The sequence below is a fragment of the Zonotrichia leucophrys genome, chromosome 13 (assembly GCF_028769735.1).
Source record: "Zonotrichia leucophrys gambelii isolate GWCS_2022_RI chromosome 13, RI_Zleu_2.0, whole genome shotgun sequence".
NCBI classification, from domain to species: Eukaryota; Metazoa; Chordata; class Aves; order Passeriformes; family Passerellidae; genus Zonotrichia; species Zonotrichia leucophrys.
In genome coordinates, this window is record NC_088183.1 from 15,594,834 (window position 1) to 15,609,704 (window position 14,871).

Sequence of the window (14,871 nt, forward strand, 5' to 3'; positions counted from 1 at the left end):
GCTGACAGTCAACTTCAAAGATAATCCTTAAGATACACAGAAGAAATAATTTACTGCAGTAAATTTACAATAGAGTTACAGATCAGAATATGGTTGAAGCTACAGAACATTGCACAAAGTGGGGTTTCCTTTTGCAGGAGATAAATCTGTTTGTGTTTAACCTAGGGGTGGTACAGAGTCCACGCGATACGCAGTGCAACTCATCAATGCCCTTATTCAAGATCCTGCCAAGGAACTGGAAGACTTGATTCCTAAAACTCACATAAGAACCCCTGCTTCGAGTAGCAAATCAATCCATGCAAACTTTTCATCTGGAGTCAGCACTGCGACTGCTTCCAACAAGAACTCCTTTCCTCTGGGAGCGCCGCCCCTGGTCACGTCGCAGTCATCAACACTCTCGACTTTCCAGCCTCCCAACAAATTAAACAAGAATGTCCCGGCCAACGTGCGCTCGTCTTTTCCGGTGTCTCTTCCTCTTGCTTATTCTCACCCTCATTTTGCCTTGCTGGCTGCCCAAACTATGCAACAGATCCGGCACCCTCGCTTACCTATGGCCCAGTTTGGAGGAACCTTTTCACCTTCACCGAACACTTGGGGACCATTCCCAGTGAGACCCGTTAACCCTGGCAGCACGAACAGCTCTCCAAAGCATAACAGCTCGAGTCGTGTGGGTACTCAGAATGGCAGCGTTCTGCAGACGGAGTCTCCTGGGTTAGCCACGTCCACTTGTCCCGTTACCGCCTCGTCTGCAGCTGCTTCCACGCAGCCTCTGTGTGTGACCAGTAACAGGACTCCCTCCTCGGTCAGGAAGCAGCTCTTTGCCTGCGTCCCCAAGACGAGCGCTGCAGCAACGGCCATCTCAACTGTGACGAGCACCTGTAGCACTCTGCCCTCAGCTTCCTCTGCCCCCACAAACAACGGGCAAGTGCCCACGGCGTTTCTGCCATCTACTGCTCCGCCAGCGCAGCATTCTGCCCTGAAGGCAGACTCCTTCTCGGCTGTCTCTGCACCCAAGGAGAAGGTGCCCACCCCCGAGCAGCCTCCCACGAGCGCGTGCCCGCCGGTTTCGGCCTCCAGCAGTTGCAGCGTGTCGAGCAGCAGCAGCTCCGCGGGCACCGACACGCGCCCGGCCGGCAGCCCCGCTCCGCCCAGCGGCGCGCAGGAGGAGGCTCTGCCAACCAGCATGGCCGAGATCAGCCCTTCCATGTCGATGCCTTTTTCATCCAGCTCAGAAACTGCTCCTTTAAGCTTAGCGTCGCCCAGGTCAGTTGTTGCAGATAATCAGGACAACAGTAACTTACCTCAAGTAGCTGTACCAGCACCTCGAGTTACTCACAGGATGCAGTCCAGAGGTTCTTTCTATTCAGTGGTACCAAATGCAAACCTCCATCAAGATCCTCAGTCTATTTTTGTTACGAATCAAGTTCCTTTAACACCTTCTCAAGGTCCACCTGCTGCAGTGCAGCTTTCGTCAGCCATGAACGTTATGAACGGTTCTCAGATGCACATTAACCCAGCAAACAAATCATTGCCTCCTGCCTTTGGGCCAGCAACGCTCTTCAATCACTTTAGTAGTCTTTTTGATAGCAACCAGGTGCCAGCTAACCAAGCATGGGGAGACTGTCCACTCTCTACCCGAGCAGCAGCTGACCCATCTTTCACTGTTCAGTCTACCTTTCTGAATAACTCTGTGCTAGGACATGTGGAAAACGTTCATCCCGACAACTCCAAGGCTCCTGGTTTCAGGCCGCCTTCCCAGCGGGTTTCAACTAGTCCTGTAGGTAAGTCATTCACATCATGTTCTGGACAAAATCATTTCTTCAGCCATTGCACTTTGATCATCATACTGATGGAGAAATAGTCTACAAATGGCAGCTGGAGAATGCTCGTGCAATGAGGATGGCCTGTTGTTTCCAAGTGCTCTTTAAAATGCTGATGATTTTTTTTCCTTCAGCTTTTCTAGGCTGTTAGGAGTTGGGAAGATTGCAGGTGTTGCCTTGCTTGTCCTCTGTGTGGGACAGCAATGCTCCCACCTGCTTGTGGTGTAGCATCAGTTTTAGGTTTTGGGTTGGAATGGAGCACAGTGTGGGGTGACACCAAAGCTGAGGACTCCTGCAGGTTCCAGCTGCAGCAGTGGCTGTGTGCAGGTGCTCCATATTGTATGTGAGACTCCAGCTTGGCTCAGTGAGGGGAAACTCTCTGTGCCTTTTGGTTCTTGATATGGCTCTGGGATTTTAATAAGCTTACTTTGTGGAGCTTATTGGTGTGCTACTGTGTGGGGTGTTCTATTCAGAGGTTGAGTATAGCAGTACCAGCACATCTGGATTTGTTTGAAATGGTTTATGAGCACTGACATTGAGCTCCCTGTCCTTGCTCTGCTCTGCCTGCAGGGTTTTTGTCTTCTCAGTGTTCAAACTATGTTGCAGACAACCAACTGCACCCATTAGTTTGGAAGGGACCCTCAAGAGATCCCTTCTGTGCCACCCCTTTGTGTTTGCCATGGTGGCTGAGGGCTGCCCTGGAGCTGGGTGTCTGAAGTCATCCTTGCCCACACAGAGTGTGTTGGGTGTTTGGGCTAAAGTTTCAGGACTTTAGCTGGGACAAGTCAAGTAGTTTGACTTTCAGATTAAAGGAGAAGGGAGCATTTGGAAGATGTAATGGTAAGGAAAGATCTTCAGCATTCCCTTTCCTCTCAGTTGCTTGACAGATGTGCAGGACTTCTGCAAACCAGAACACTTCTCTCTTTCAGGCTTTAACCACAAACCTGGGCTGTTTGCTGTGACTGTAGTTTTCTCTGTTGTTAAATTTGGGTTGTACTGCTCTGCACAGCAAGGGCACACCTAGAACTCTGTGCCACATCCAGCCTTAGTGCAGGAAGCAGAATTAGATGTGTCAGGTGAAGTAACTGGACCTTGTTCATCAGAGCCTGTTAATAAAGAACTGCCAGACCCCCAGCAGGCTCCAGGACCACTTGACAGTGGCTCAGCTTTTCCTCTGCAGTGCTCTGAACTGGGGTTGGCTGTTGCTAAAATAATTCCTGGGAAAGGAAACTTATGGCAAATGGGATCTGCTGATTTCCCTGACGGTGGCATCCTGCATGTGCAAACATGGGTGACAGGGACTTCCCACAGCCACAAAGTATTTTGCTGTTCCCTTATGTTAAGATCATCTGTTGTAATGGGGGAAAATCTCTTGTATTTCTACTTTATATATCCTTTTATACTTTATATATCCTTAAGAGACTGTAAGTATTTGAAAAACAGTGTAAATCTGTTTCTGCCATTAGAAGGGTTGGGTAGATAGCCAAGGAAAACTCACACAGTTGACTTTGGGAGAGATAGGTGTGAAGTTCTCAACTGAAGCTCAAAAATATTTGGACAGAACACACTTGTCCTGAGTTAGGATTTAATTAGGATATTGCAAAGTGAAGAAAAACTGCCAGTAGGGAGTGTGTTGCTAAAATTGTGTTGGGCAGGAGGTGACTGGTGAGTCAGGTCCTTAGCTAATTCATTTAATGTCATTTTACTTCCTGCTGCTTTTGATCACCTTTGTTTCAGAATCCTGATGTCCCAGGAGCAGGGGGTTAAGGGAGCTTGAGGATGTTTGGAAGGTGTGATAGAGAGGAAAGGAGTGATGAGAGTTCTCTGTTGCCTTCCCTCAGAGCTAAGTGTGCCCTGCCCACCCCTCTCATTCCCCAGCTTGTCCCAGGGGAATGGACCTTGCCCTTGGCTCAGCCTGGGGTTGGCAGAGCTGGGGACTCCCAGCTGTTTGCACAGGTGACAGGGTTTGTGAGATTTTGAGAAGGGGGACAAGGGCTGCTCGCTGCTCCTGCTCTGCCCAGCAGCAGCACAGAGGACAGGGAGCAGCCAGGGCCTGGCAGTTCTGGGTGGTCACAGGGGTTGGGAGCAGCCTCAGAGCAGGTGGGCACCCATCCTTGGTCTCAGCTGGGGGAGGGACACCTGAGGGAGCAGAGGTTTGCATTTTGTGCCTCTCTTACACAGTTGGCCTATGGCAAGTTTTTCCACAAATCAACATTTCTAAGGGATCACCTCTAAACTGATCTGGTGAAGATTTAATATAGTTTAATAAATCTAAACCAGCTTTTTCTTAACAAGTTCTCACCTCAGGGTGGAGTTCAGATAGTCTGCTTTTCTTGTTCATGGGTGAGCTCAGCTGCAGCTCGAGTTTTCTCTGATTCACCAGTTCCTTTGAGGCACAGATCTCACTGCTGTGGATCCATCCTGGAAATGGCCTATTTGTCTCACATTTTTAGGTCTCTTGTCCTGGCAGTTTGCAGTTGAGGGCAGGCTTAGCCCAGCCATGAGAGGAGGCTGTGGAGAAGACCAAAACTAATCTGCTTGTTACTTCTGTCGTCTGCATGTTAAGGAGTTTGAGACCTTGCTTCTTAAAAGGGGTCACAAACTTGAAATATGCCAGCTTAGGAAGCAGCACATGAGTATGGAGCTGCATGAAATGGTTGGACTCTGTTTCACACAGAGTGACCAAGTGTTGTGGCTCTTTCTCTAAACATGCAGGTGATGTTGCAGTAGCCAACATCTGCCTGGGGTCTTTGATAAACTGAATTTTGAGCAGAGTTTGTGTGAGATCAATACACTCCTCTCAAAATCTCAGTTATGCATTCAGAGCACAATGAGGAGTTTGAGTTCATAGCCCAGGTAAGTGTAGAATATGGTATTGCAGAAGATTTTAGTATTAGAAAACCTGATTTTTTTTGGTAAGTACACAAATAGAAAGCTTGTTATTGATAAGTTATCAACTTATTTGATAAGTTACTGTTCAGAATAACGATTTTTAATATCAAGCAAAGTTTTTCATCCCCTTTTATGAAAGACAAGATAAAGTTAAAAAGTCTTCTTTGTGACCTGACTCCTGGATTTGTGCATCTCTGGCTGTCACCCTCCCTTCAGCCCATGGAGCAAATCCAGCAGTGCTGAAGTGGTCCTGACTGTGCAGTCACTGCACTTTACAAGCTGTGTACCCAAAATCTGTACCCATCAGCCTCCTGAGCCATCAGAAGGCAGCAGGGCATCCCTCTCCTGCAGGAGAGCTGCTTTTGTCCCAATTCCTGCCTTGCTGTCTGTCTGGGAGCCCAGCAGCACCCAGGGTGGCAGCAGCTCTGTTTCCCCTTTGTCTGGGGCAGATCCTGTGTGGTTCCCAGCCAGCTGGCAGTCTGTGCTTTGGTGTGTGACAGAATCAGTGCCCAGGGGGCTTTTGGCTGCCAGGTTTGTGGACAGAGGGTGCCCAGAGTGTGCAGTCAGTGGCTCCACAGCTGCCCAGGGAGGGCCTGGGCTGCAGGTGCTGCTGTCAGCTGAGGGCTGAGCTCTGTGCTGGGGCCAGGCTGCAACTCCTGACAGACCCAGCTCGGCCACACTGCAGCCACAGGCACTGGCATCCTCCTCAGAGCATGGAGTTTGTGCTGTCCTCCCATGCTGGGGGTCCCTCATGTTTCAGCAGCAGGGGGATGTGTTTCTCCTTGGCTGTAAGAGAGAATTCTCAGTATAACCTTTGGGCTAGTGAGAAAAATACCTCCTTTAACTCCAACAAATCATTTCTGTCCATGTGAGCAGCTTGGATCTGGCACTTCTGGAAGGAGTAAATCAGGTTGACTGGGTTGATAATACTGGGGGAAAAGACCTGGCTTTCAGGAACTGTCCAGGCACTGAAAGGTGCCCCTCTAGTTTCTGACCTAAGGTACTGCCTGGCAGCACTGCTGTTTGTGGTGGGGTGTGTGTAGACATAACCTTCAACCTCACTCTGCAGCAACATAGGCTGGTCCTGGTTGTGGTCATTTTGAAATGTTTAAATGGTTTTGAAACTAATCCTGTTTAATAGGCCCTTGAAACTAAACCCTAAACTCAGGTGAACATGTGGCCATGCCCATTTCTGCTTTCAGGTAATAATGTGTGATAAGAGCTTTTACAGCGTTTTGGAAAAGTACTTAAAAGCTTTGGCTTATAAAAAACTGTAATTCACCCTTGCTAGTAATTTTTGTGGGACTTTGAGCTCTTTCTCCAGGTGTCTCTTCCTCTCACATGTCCCTGGAGGAAGCAGCCCCCTCCCCTGTGGTGCTGTGCCATGCCAGCCCTGTCTCAGTGGCCACAGCATGACTGATCTCTACCTGAAGGTGCCTCAGGATGGCAAAGCCCATCCTGCACAGAACTGCTTCCCTGGTGCTGGATTCCCCTGGGACTTTCACAGAGCCCTGGATCCCTGTTGCATTTGGGTGGCTTTTTGTAAGCAAAGATCGTGGCCACTCCCAGCTTTCCTGCTCTGCCCTCCCTGCTAAAATCATTTTCTTTCAGTGACCAAAGGGATGGCTGTTTTTTGTTAAAACTTGAGGCCAAACCAGAGAGCCTCCAGAAATGGTTTCTAAGGGAGAATCATGCACCTTACCATGTGCAGATGCCCCCAACGGTGATGAGATGCTTTAATTATATTTGGAGCACTAGCTTTCTCTGGTGCTTTGAAGCAGGTTCCCAAAGAGAGATATTTAATCAAATTTATGTTTATTTCAGGCTTACCCTCTCTAGATCCATCCAACAGCTCTACAACTTCTTCTTCAGGTCCTTTGACAGGCTTTTCAGCAAACATACAAGGAGCACGGGTTTACCTTCAAGGGCCAGCGCCTGTTGGGACTCCCAGCTTTAACAGACAGCATTTTTCACCACATCCTTGGACAAGCGCAACAAATTCATGTAGGAACTTCATGGGTCTGTCTTAGTTAACTATAAATTCATAGCTATTGTCTTTAGTAGATTTCTAACTTGAGGGGAACTTACCCAGTAATGCACAAAATGCTTTCCAATTGCTTTTAGCAGCTGTGAGGATGGTGTGCAAATCCCAAGCTGTGCTATTTTGTGGGGTTTTTCCCATGCCACTAGTTCTGGTAGCATTACTAAAGGTGTATTTGGGCAGAAAAATGAGTTATTGTAGGCTCTTGAGAGGAGAGAGCAATGAAGCTGTGGGGGAGTGGAGGTGATTACACCAAGCTAAAGATGCCCCTCTAAGTAGTATGAGTGCAGTATTAGTTGAAAATGTCATGTTTGCCATGGTTTGAAGTTATACTTGCCTTTTTTCTTTTTTTCTTTTTTTTTTTTTTTTAATTGGGATCTCTAATTATACTTAAAATATTCCAAAATCTCTAAGCATCATCCAAGGTAACAGTGGGTTTTCCTCTTAATGGAAAGAACATGGAAGTAGCTTTACAGAAAATATGGGTCTTTGATTCAGAATCTTAGCTGAAGATGTTTTTCATGTCACTGCATGCAACTTCATTGCCACTCTGAGTTTAAGAACCAAAATGTTTCAATGAGTGCTCAAAGGAAGTTGGATTTCCCAAGGAGAGTCAGTGACACTTCTGAACTTGGCGGGACTTTATGCTCTTGGGTCACACCTGTGGCTTTGGGAAGCTGTCTGATTTCTCTTCTGCTGCAAGTGGTGGATACCAAAACCAGGCTGCTTAGATATTTATGGTATTTTGGCTGATGTTTTCACCTCTTCCTGAAACTCTTCCATGTTTCTTATTCTTTCTTGTAATTAATTTAGATACACCGCTATGTCATGAGAATATCACGATTCTGATGGCTGAAAGCATTTGTGTTATAATGTGGATTTTAGAGTTCAAATAATTTCTTTGAAAACTTGAATACTTGCCAAAAAAAAAGCCTTTAAAACATTTTATCATTTACTTGGAGATAATATCGGGGAAATAAGTGGGATGGCATTTACCCTTGCTACTTTGTGTGTCATTAAGCAAGAGAAATACTCTCTTCAGCAGGTGAATCTCCTATCCCATCAGTTTCCTCAGGATCATCTTCACCCCTCTCAGCTGCTTCTGCCCCTGCTAACTTGGGCCAGCCAAAAGCGGGTAACAGCAACCCCGACAGGAAGGTGCCGCCCCCCATCGGGACCGAGAGGTTGGCCAGGATCCGCCAGGGCGGCTCCGTCACCCCCACGCCCCTGGGCACCAACTTCAGCGCGCCCGTGGGCCACAGCGGCATCTGGTCCTTCGGCGTCAACAGCGTGTCCGGTGAGTGCTGCTCACACACTGCAGGGCCCCGAGGGATGTGTCTGGAAGGAGGGTTGGAGAGGAGGAGTAGAGCTCCACAGTCTGTGCTCCCTTGTGGAACATCCTCAGGTCGATGGAAATGCTGTGGTTTGCCCTCGTGGTGCTGGTGGTTCTCACCCGCCTGGATCAAGGCATTTGTGAGCCTGAAATGATGCAGAGACCTCATACAGAGTCCTCTGAATGATCCAGAGCTTAGAGTAAAGAGTTGCTATCTGTTCAGGGGGCTGTTTCCAGGCCTGACTGTTAGCTCTCTCTGTCCAGGTTTCTCTCTTGTTTTCCCCTCACATTTTACAGTGTCAGCTGAGGTGCAGCTGATGCACCCAGGGACACAGAGCTGTGGATGCTGGTTTTTGCACTGATTTCCTCATGACTCTTGAACAGTATGGGATAACTTCTGTTCCAGGCAGCCTTGGTTCCCAAAGAATGACTTTGAAACAGCTGAAGGTTTACGTTCAGTTTCCTGGTAGTTGGATTTTGTGGAAAGGAGGAGGTGCAGCATTTGAGGTGTAGAGTGTTTCCATTGGTAACTTTCAATACAAACGTTTGAGTCCTGCATTTGTTATATGCTTCAGTGAAGCCCTCCACACTTTGGTTAACTCATGTCTCAGCATTGCTGTGTGTTTTTAAGAAAAGCTTGTATGTGCTTACAGGTAGTGTTGGGAGCTCTGTTGGATTTTAGCCATTTTGCAGTGGACATGTGGAACTCACAGTTCGTGGTAGTCCCCATCTTCTCCACCCTTGTCTGGATAGCTGAGATCCCTCTGTGGCTGTGTGTTTTCAGGGTGCCTTTGGGTGGCCTTAGGTGTGTGCAGCTGCTGAATTCTGCTCGAGTGTGTGCCGTGAGTTTCATCAGCCATTTTTCATCTCTTTGCAGAAGGCTTGTCGGGTTGGTCTCAGCCTGTCATGGGAAGTCATCCAATGCATCAGCAGCTGTCAGACCCAGGCACGTTTTCTCAGCATCAGCCAATGGAGAGAGATGATTCTGGAATAGTGGCTCCCTCGAATATTTTCCACCAACCTATGCCAAATAGTTTTGTGGATTTTTCTAAAGTAAGTTACAGAGAGTTGGATTTATGAAATGGCTGGGCCTGGCTTTATTGTTCACCTCTTCTGCCTGTTCACCCTTTGTGTGTGTGACTCTGCTGCCATTGCTTGTTACCCCAGTCCTGAACCTTCTTTCATCTCAGAACTGACCAGAAAAGGTACCCAAGCCTGGAGGCAGGTCTAAACAAAGCCAGAGTTTGTAGGTTGCAGATATTCTCTGGTCAGTAGCTGAAGGCCTTCATCACTCTCCAGTGTTTCATCCCTCAGAAGCTCAGTCTCCTGGAAATGTTTCACAAAGCTTGCCCAGCTCCTGAGGGTGATTACAAGTTTGCTTAATGCTTTCAGCACAAATCATGGCCACAGTGCCCCACACCTTCCTTAGGGAAGTGGCAGGAGGAGAGGACTCCCAGCATGTTTCAGAAAGAGCCATAGCGTGTGGTCTTGGCATCTGCATGGCAAAGCAGAGCCATTCATACATAGGAAAAGAATTCTCCTGATTGCAAAAAGCTGCTCTGTAACTTGCTCTTTCTGAATAGGCAGAATTATTTTAGATGGGCATTAGGAATTAGAGATCTTCAACCCAGTCTGGTCAGCTCAGTGCAGCCCTGTGTGCTCTGTGGCTGTCCTGTGCTGCAGGGAGGAGGGAACTCTGGGGTCACAGTGCTCAGCTGCTGGCCTGGCTTTGTGGGGTACCTGAAAACTCTGTGTGTGCTGCAGCCTCTGCTAAGGTGTAAGTTCAGAGCAATGGCTAAGCTGGCTGGAATCTGCAGCTCTGAAATCACTGTGTTCCACATTCTGCCCCAGTGTTCCCTGAGATTCCTACCAGTACTGGAACATTACCTGTGGAGGAGACGTGGCTCTGTCTGCTCCTACAGCCACCCTCCCCATGTCCCTCACCAGAGCTCTCTTGTCCCCTCAGGGCCTGCCCATCTCCATGTACGGCGGCACTCTGATACCCTCGCACCCTCAGCTGGCAGATGGCCCAGGAGGGCCCCTCTTTAACGGGCTCCATACTCCAGATCCTGCCTGGAATCCCATGATCAAAGTTGTCCAGAACTCAACAGAATGTACTGATGCTCAGCAGGTAGTGTGGCTGTCTTCTCCCACCTGTGCTTTCCTGGGGCTTTGTGTGGTGCTGTGAGACCCAGTTTTGGCTGGGTGACACGTTTGGTTTTTTCAGTTCTTTGAACCTAGGATTGAGGTTGTTTGCATGACTTTCCCTACTCTGTGCGTGTGTGTGTGCATGTGTTCATAAAATATCCATGGTGCTATTGATACCAAACTTTCCAGGTAAAACAAGCAGCATTTCAAGACTGCTCAGCCAGGTAATGGACTGGTACAAGTGAGAGGGTTTATTTCCATCCTCGGCACCTTGCAGGTTGTCAGTCAGACCTTGGCCAGAGCTGAAGAGCTTCTGCCTTTGGACAGTCTGGTTGTATTTTGAGGGAAGCCTTATGCTCACCCTCAGTGGTAAAACACTGTTAAAGGAACCTTTATTTGTTTTTATAATAGATTTGTCTTTTTATTTCTTGCTGTAGATTTGGCCTGGCACCTGGGCACCTCACATTGGAAACATGCATCTCAAGTACGTCAACTGATTTAAGGGGGTCTGTCCTTTTTTAGCCTGGTTTGGGAATCTTTATGACCTTGAAGAACCCTGGGGATTTTTTTCATGTGCCTAATTAAGCAATTTTCTGTGGGCTGTAACAATGGAATCTCGATTGCCCGTTGTATAAGAACAAATTGACTTACCTATACAAACTGATTCTGTTCTCCAGTTAGTTTAGCCACTTCAAACTTAAAAATCAGACAAAACTAGTGCTTTTTGGCTAAACACTACTGAATGCTCCTTGTATGCAGCAGAGAACTAGCTGATGACATGATTTTGACCTTTTAGGGTGGTAATACCTGTATAATTGTTTACAGACTTACAAGGAAAAGCTGAGTAAATTTCATGTCGTATAGTGGCTCTACTTTATGTAGCCTGTATTAATGTGAAATATTTACCTGAATACTCAATAAAAGGCAAACAGCATTTATAGGTTGTGTGTGAGAATTTTGGAAAGGGCTGTATGTTATTGTCCCCAGCAGCTGCTGCCATGCTGGGTGACAAATCTCCCCAGGGTCACGTCCTGAGCATGTGGATGCAGACAGGTTGGGAGGGTTTGGAGCCACAGGGGTCTGCAGAGTCCTTGCCCCTGCCCCTTGTGAGCCTTTTATTGGTGTGAACCTGCTTCTGTGTTATGTTCTTTTCCTTCTGGATTAGTTCTGCTGCTTCTGGCACTTCTGGCAGTGTCACCTGAGAGATGAGGTTTTGCTCAGGGCTGCAAAGAAGGGCTGACAACAGTGACAGGTGAAGGCAGGGTTGTTCACCTGTCCAGAAGCAGACCTTAGAAAAGCGCTTCCCATTTGAGGAAAATGTAATAGGTTCAGTTGTAAGCTTCTTGTAATGCTGTGAATCTGCTAAGAGCTCCTCAGGCCCTTGCTGTGAGGAAGAAGAGGATTTTTGCACGCTGCTTAAGATGAATGTTAGCTCCTGACCCAGTTCTCTACTTTCTGCACTTGGACTGTGCTTAGTTCTATTTTTACTCCAAAGCAATCCAGTAACTACATGGAATCCATTCCTTAAGCAGGAAACTCCAGTGCACATAGTGTCTAATCCAATGCATCAGTCTCAGACCAGGTGGAGACTTCAACTTCTTCCACCTTATCCAAACAAATCCTTACATGCAGCAGCAGAGTTCCCCAATAAAAGCATAAAGAAGTACTGAACACCCAAAGTGCACAAGCAGTGTCTACATACCAGAGGCAAATCAACCTTAGAAGCACTACTGGATGGTATATTCAGATATTTTTCTTGGTGTTTGAGGATGAAATTAAAAAATAATATTGAACTGCTGCTGCCCCAGTGGTAGTGCCAACACCAAAGGATACACACACAGAATGAGTCACAGAAAGGTTTGTGTTGAAGTGGCCTTAGGGTTCACCCAGTCTGATGCCCTGACATGGGCAGGGGACACGTGTCAGCAGCAGCTGTATTGGAAAGCAGCAGTGTTGTGTTAGTAGGTGTGTGCTCTCTGGGGCAGGGGCAGGGTGCCCACTTGTGTGTGTTCCTTGGCTGCAGCAAGCAGTGCCACCTCCTCCTGCCCATCCTGGGGAGCCACTGTGTGCCCATCCTGGAGGGCTGCAGCTCCAGGGTGGGTGGCACAGTGTGCTCCATGACACCAGGGAGCATGACCCAGGATGGGGATGGGGCTGTCCCTGAACAGCCTTGGCCACCCCAGCCCTGCCTAACGTAGGCAGCTCTTTGCTGCACAGGTCCCTTGCTGGGTTTTTCCCTGCACAGCTCCTTCCCTGAGGACATGGGCACTTGCTCTGGGTTCCAGACCCAAGTGGCCCCAGCAGCCTCCACTAAAGTGGAAAAGGAACCCCCAGATTTTGTAGGAAGATCCTGCTCAAAGTTCAGACCATCACTGCCCCGTGGTTACAGAGGGGCAGAGGCAGGGCCTTGTGCTTTTGGTGGCAATGCCAGAGGGCTGGTGAGTGCAGTGCTGGTCCCTCAGGGCAGGCTGCCTGGATCCAGAGAGAGCATGGGGGTAACAATGCCAGAGGCTGTGCCCACTTGAGTTCACCAGCCCTGGGTGGCAGGGCTCCCCCAGACCTGTCCTCCTTCCCCCTTCTGACCCCCTGGGTCAGCCACTGAGCAGGTCTTTCCTTTGCTGTCTGTCCTCAGGGAAGCATGTGCCTCATTCCTGACCCGTGTTTGGGCTGAGGCACAGGTGCCTGCCCTGTGGGCACTGGCTCTGTGTGTTCAGTTAAGCTGCTCTGGCCCAGCTCTGTGCTGTGGGGCTGTGGCAGGTGTGGGCTGTGTAAGATGTTTACAGGCCCAGCAGGAGCTCCAGGCTGGCACCTCGGGCAGCAGCTGGTGTGGGCTGTACGAGATGTTTGCAGTGCCCAGCAGGAGCTCTGGCCTCACTGGCACCTCAGGCAGCAACTCTGGGCTCCTGGAACCCTGGGCTGCACCCTCTGCCAGAGCCTGGCAGGGAGCTGGTGCTGGGCTGCAGGGAGGGATGGGCAGGGGACAGCAGGGCCTCAGATGTGGCACACAGGCTGGTGCCATCTCAGGCGTTGCTGGCAGGCAGTTGGAGCATGGGGAGGAGGCAGTGTGTGCCCCGGGTGGACACTGCACACCCAGCAGGCTGGAGGAGGAGATGCCCCATGGAACCCAGCTGTTGTCTTCCTGCAGGGAGCAGCAGGTGTTGGGCTGAGACAATGGGAGCGGGTCCCCAGGGTGCCCACCGTGGGGTACCCAGCCCTTGCTGCTCCACCCTGGAACAGGGCACCACACAAAGCTGTTGCTGCCTGGCCAGCAGGCTGGGCCTATCTCTGTGCCCCAGGACTGGCCCTGCCCTCCAGGCAGCACAGGCGTGGCCTGTGTTTGTCACCATGGGGTAGCCCGTGGGAGGCTGGACCCCCTCATGCTGCATCCTGCAGAGCTCCAGGAGCCTGAAGGGGAGGAATAATGTGGGGAATAGCTGCTGAGCAGGATGGGTGTCACAGGCTGCCTTGTGGGAAGCCAGACATGGTGGCTCCAGAGGCAGATGTGTCCATGAGCCGTGGCCAAGCACTGGGTCCCACCCCTGCTCTGGGCTGAGGGGCTCAGGGCCGGGGTGGCCGGGCCAGCAGTGCCTGACAGCCCCCTGCTTTTGGCAGGTACCCGCATCATCTGCGACCGCAAGTTCCTGCTGGAGTGCAAGAGTTCACCCGCGGCCAGGACCCCTCCCTGCTGCCTGCCCCAGACCCCCGGTGTCACATCCCTGGCCCAGTCCAGCCTCGCCAAGCTGGAGGAGCTCAAGGAGCGGAATGAGAGCGAAGAGGCCATGCCAGGTGAGCAGCCCAGGGCCACAGCCCTGCCCATGGACCGCCTGCCTGGGGCATGGGGCAAGATCCCAACCTGGCCCAGTTCCAGCTCCTGCTCCCTTTGCCTGCCCTTGTCTGCTGAGCCAGCCCCATCCTAACCCTGCTCCTGTATCCATCCGTGCCCTTGCAGATCAAGACCAGTTTGAGATGGACATCTGAGTTTCCATCTCCTCGTCTCCAGGCCATGGCTGGGCCTGTTCCTGGGCCTCGTGGAGGTGCTGGCACCGTGACCAGCTGGCTGCAGCCCTCTCTGATGCTGGGGATGGACGTGTGACACCTCAGGCTCTAGCACAAGTGGCTGGTGCAATTGCCTAGGAGCTCATGCTTGATCAATAAACACCGTGAAACCCCTGTGCTAACATGGTGTGTGTCTTTGTCAGGGCTCAGCGGGGCCCTCGCCCCCAGGGAGGGGAGGTGAGCAGCACCAGGAGGGTGCAGAGGGTGACCCTGCAGCTGGGGCTCTGTTCTCAGCTGTGGTGGAGGCAGGTGGTCGGGCCATCCCATGAACATGGGGAGAACAGCCCAATTAACACCTGACCGGGCCTGTGTCTGTCCCTGGACCTCCCTGAGGTCACCCAGGTCTCTTGGGTTCCAGACTCTGAGCTGTGCCCAGATAGGGAGCCAGGGCTGTGGCTGCAGCACAAACCCTGCTCATGCCAGGGGCTGTTGGCACATCGGCCTCTGCAGCCAGCCCAGACCCCTCCTGCAGCAGGGCTGGGCCAGATAAGGGGCAGGCTTTGCCAGCCAGTGCAGTGGGGACACACAGTACTGCATCCAGCCGGATGCTGAATTCTTCCCCTGACATGGCCAAGCCTGAT

The 14,871-nt window shown here is 50.3% G+C and overlaps 1 protein-coding gene across 11 annotated transcripts in view; it reads left to right on the forward strand.

Annotated features, from left to right (window-relative positions):
• Positions 1-14,412, forward strand: part of ANKHD1 (ankyrin repeat and KH domain containing 1) — a 102,401-nt gene extending 87,989 nt beyond the window's left edge. For 2 of the 11 annotated variants that reach the window (XM_064725355.1, XM_064725367.1), the window contains 7 exons: positions 166-1,781; positions 6,537-6,731; positions 7,796-8,050; positions 8,964-9,139; positions 10,053-10,217; positions 13,847-14,020; positions 14,184-14,412. In XM_064725355.1, the coding sequence (XP_064581425.1) occupies positions 166-1,781; positions 6,537-6,731; positions 7,796-8,050; positions 8,964-9,139; positions 10,053-10,217; positions 13,847-14,020; positions 14,184-14,327 (2,725 nt within the window). In that variant the 3' untranslated portion in view covers positions 14,328-14,412. Of the gene's footprint in view, positions 1-165; positions 1,782-6,536; positions 6,732-7,795; positions 8,051-8,963; positions 9,140-10,052; positions 10,218-10,671; positions 10,732-13,846; positions 14,021-14,183 lie in introns of those variants that run through there. The other 9 variants (XM_064725361.1, XM_064725356.1, XM_064725360.1 and 6 more) reach the window with 9 other exon arrangements.
• Positions 14,413-14,871: the final 459 nt, after the last annotated feature.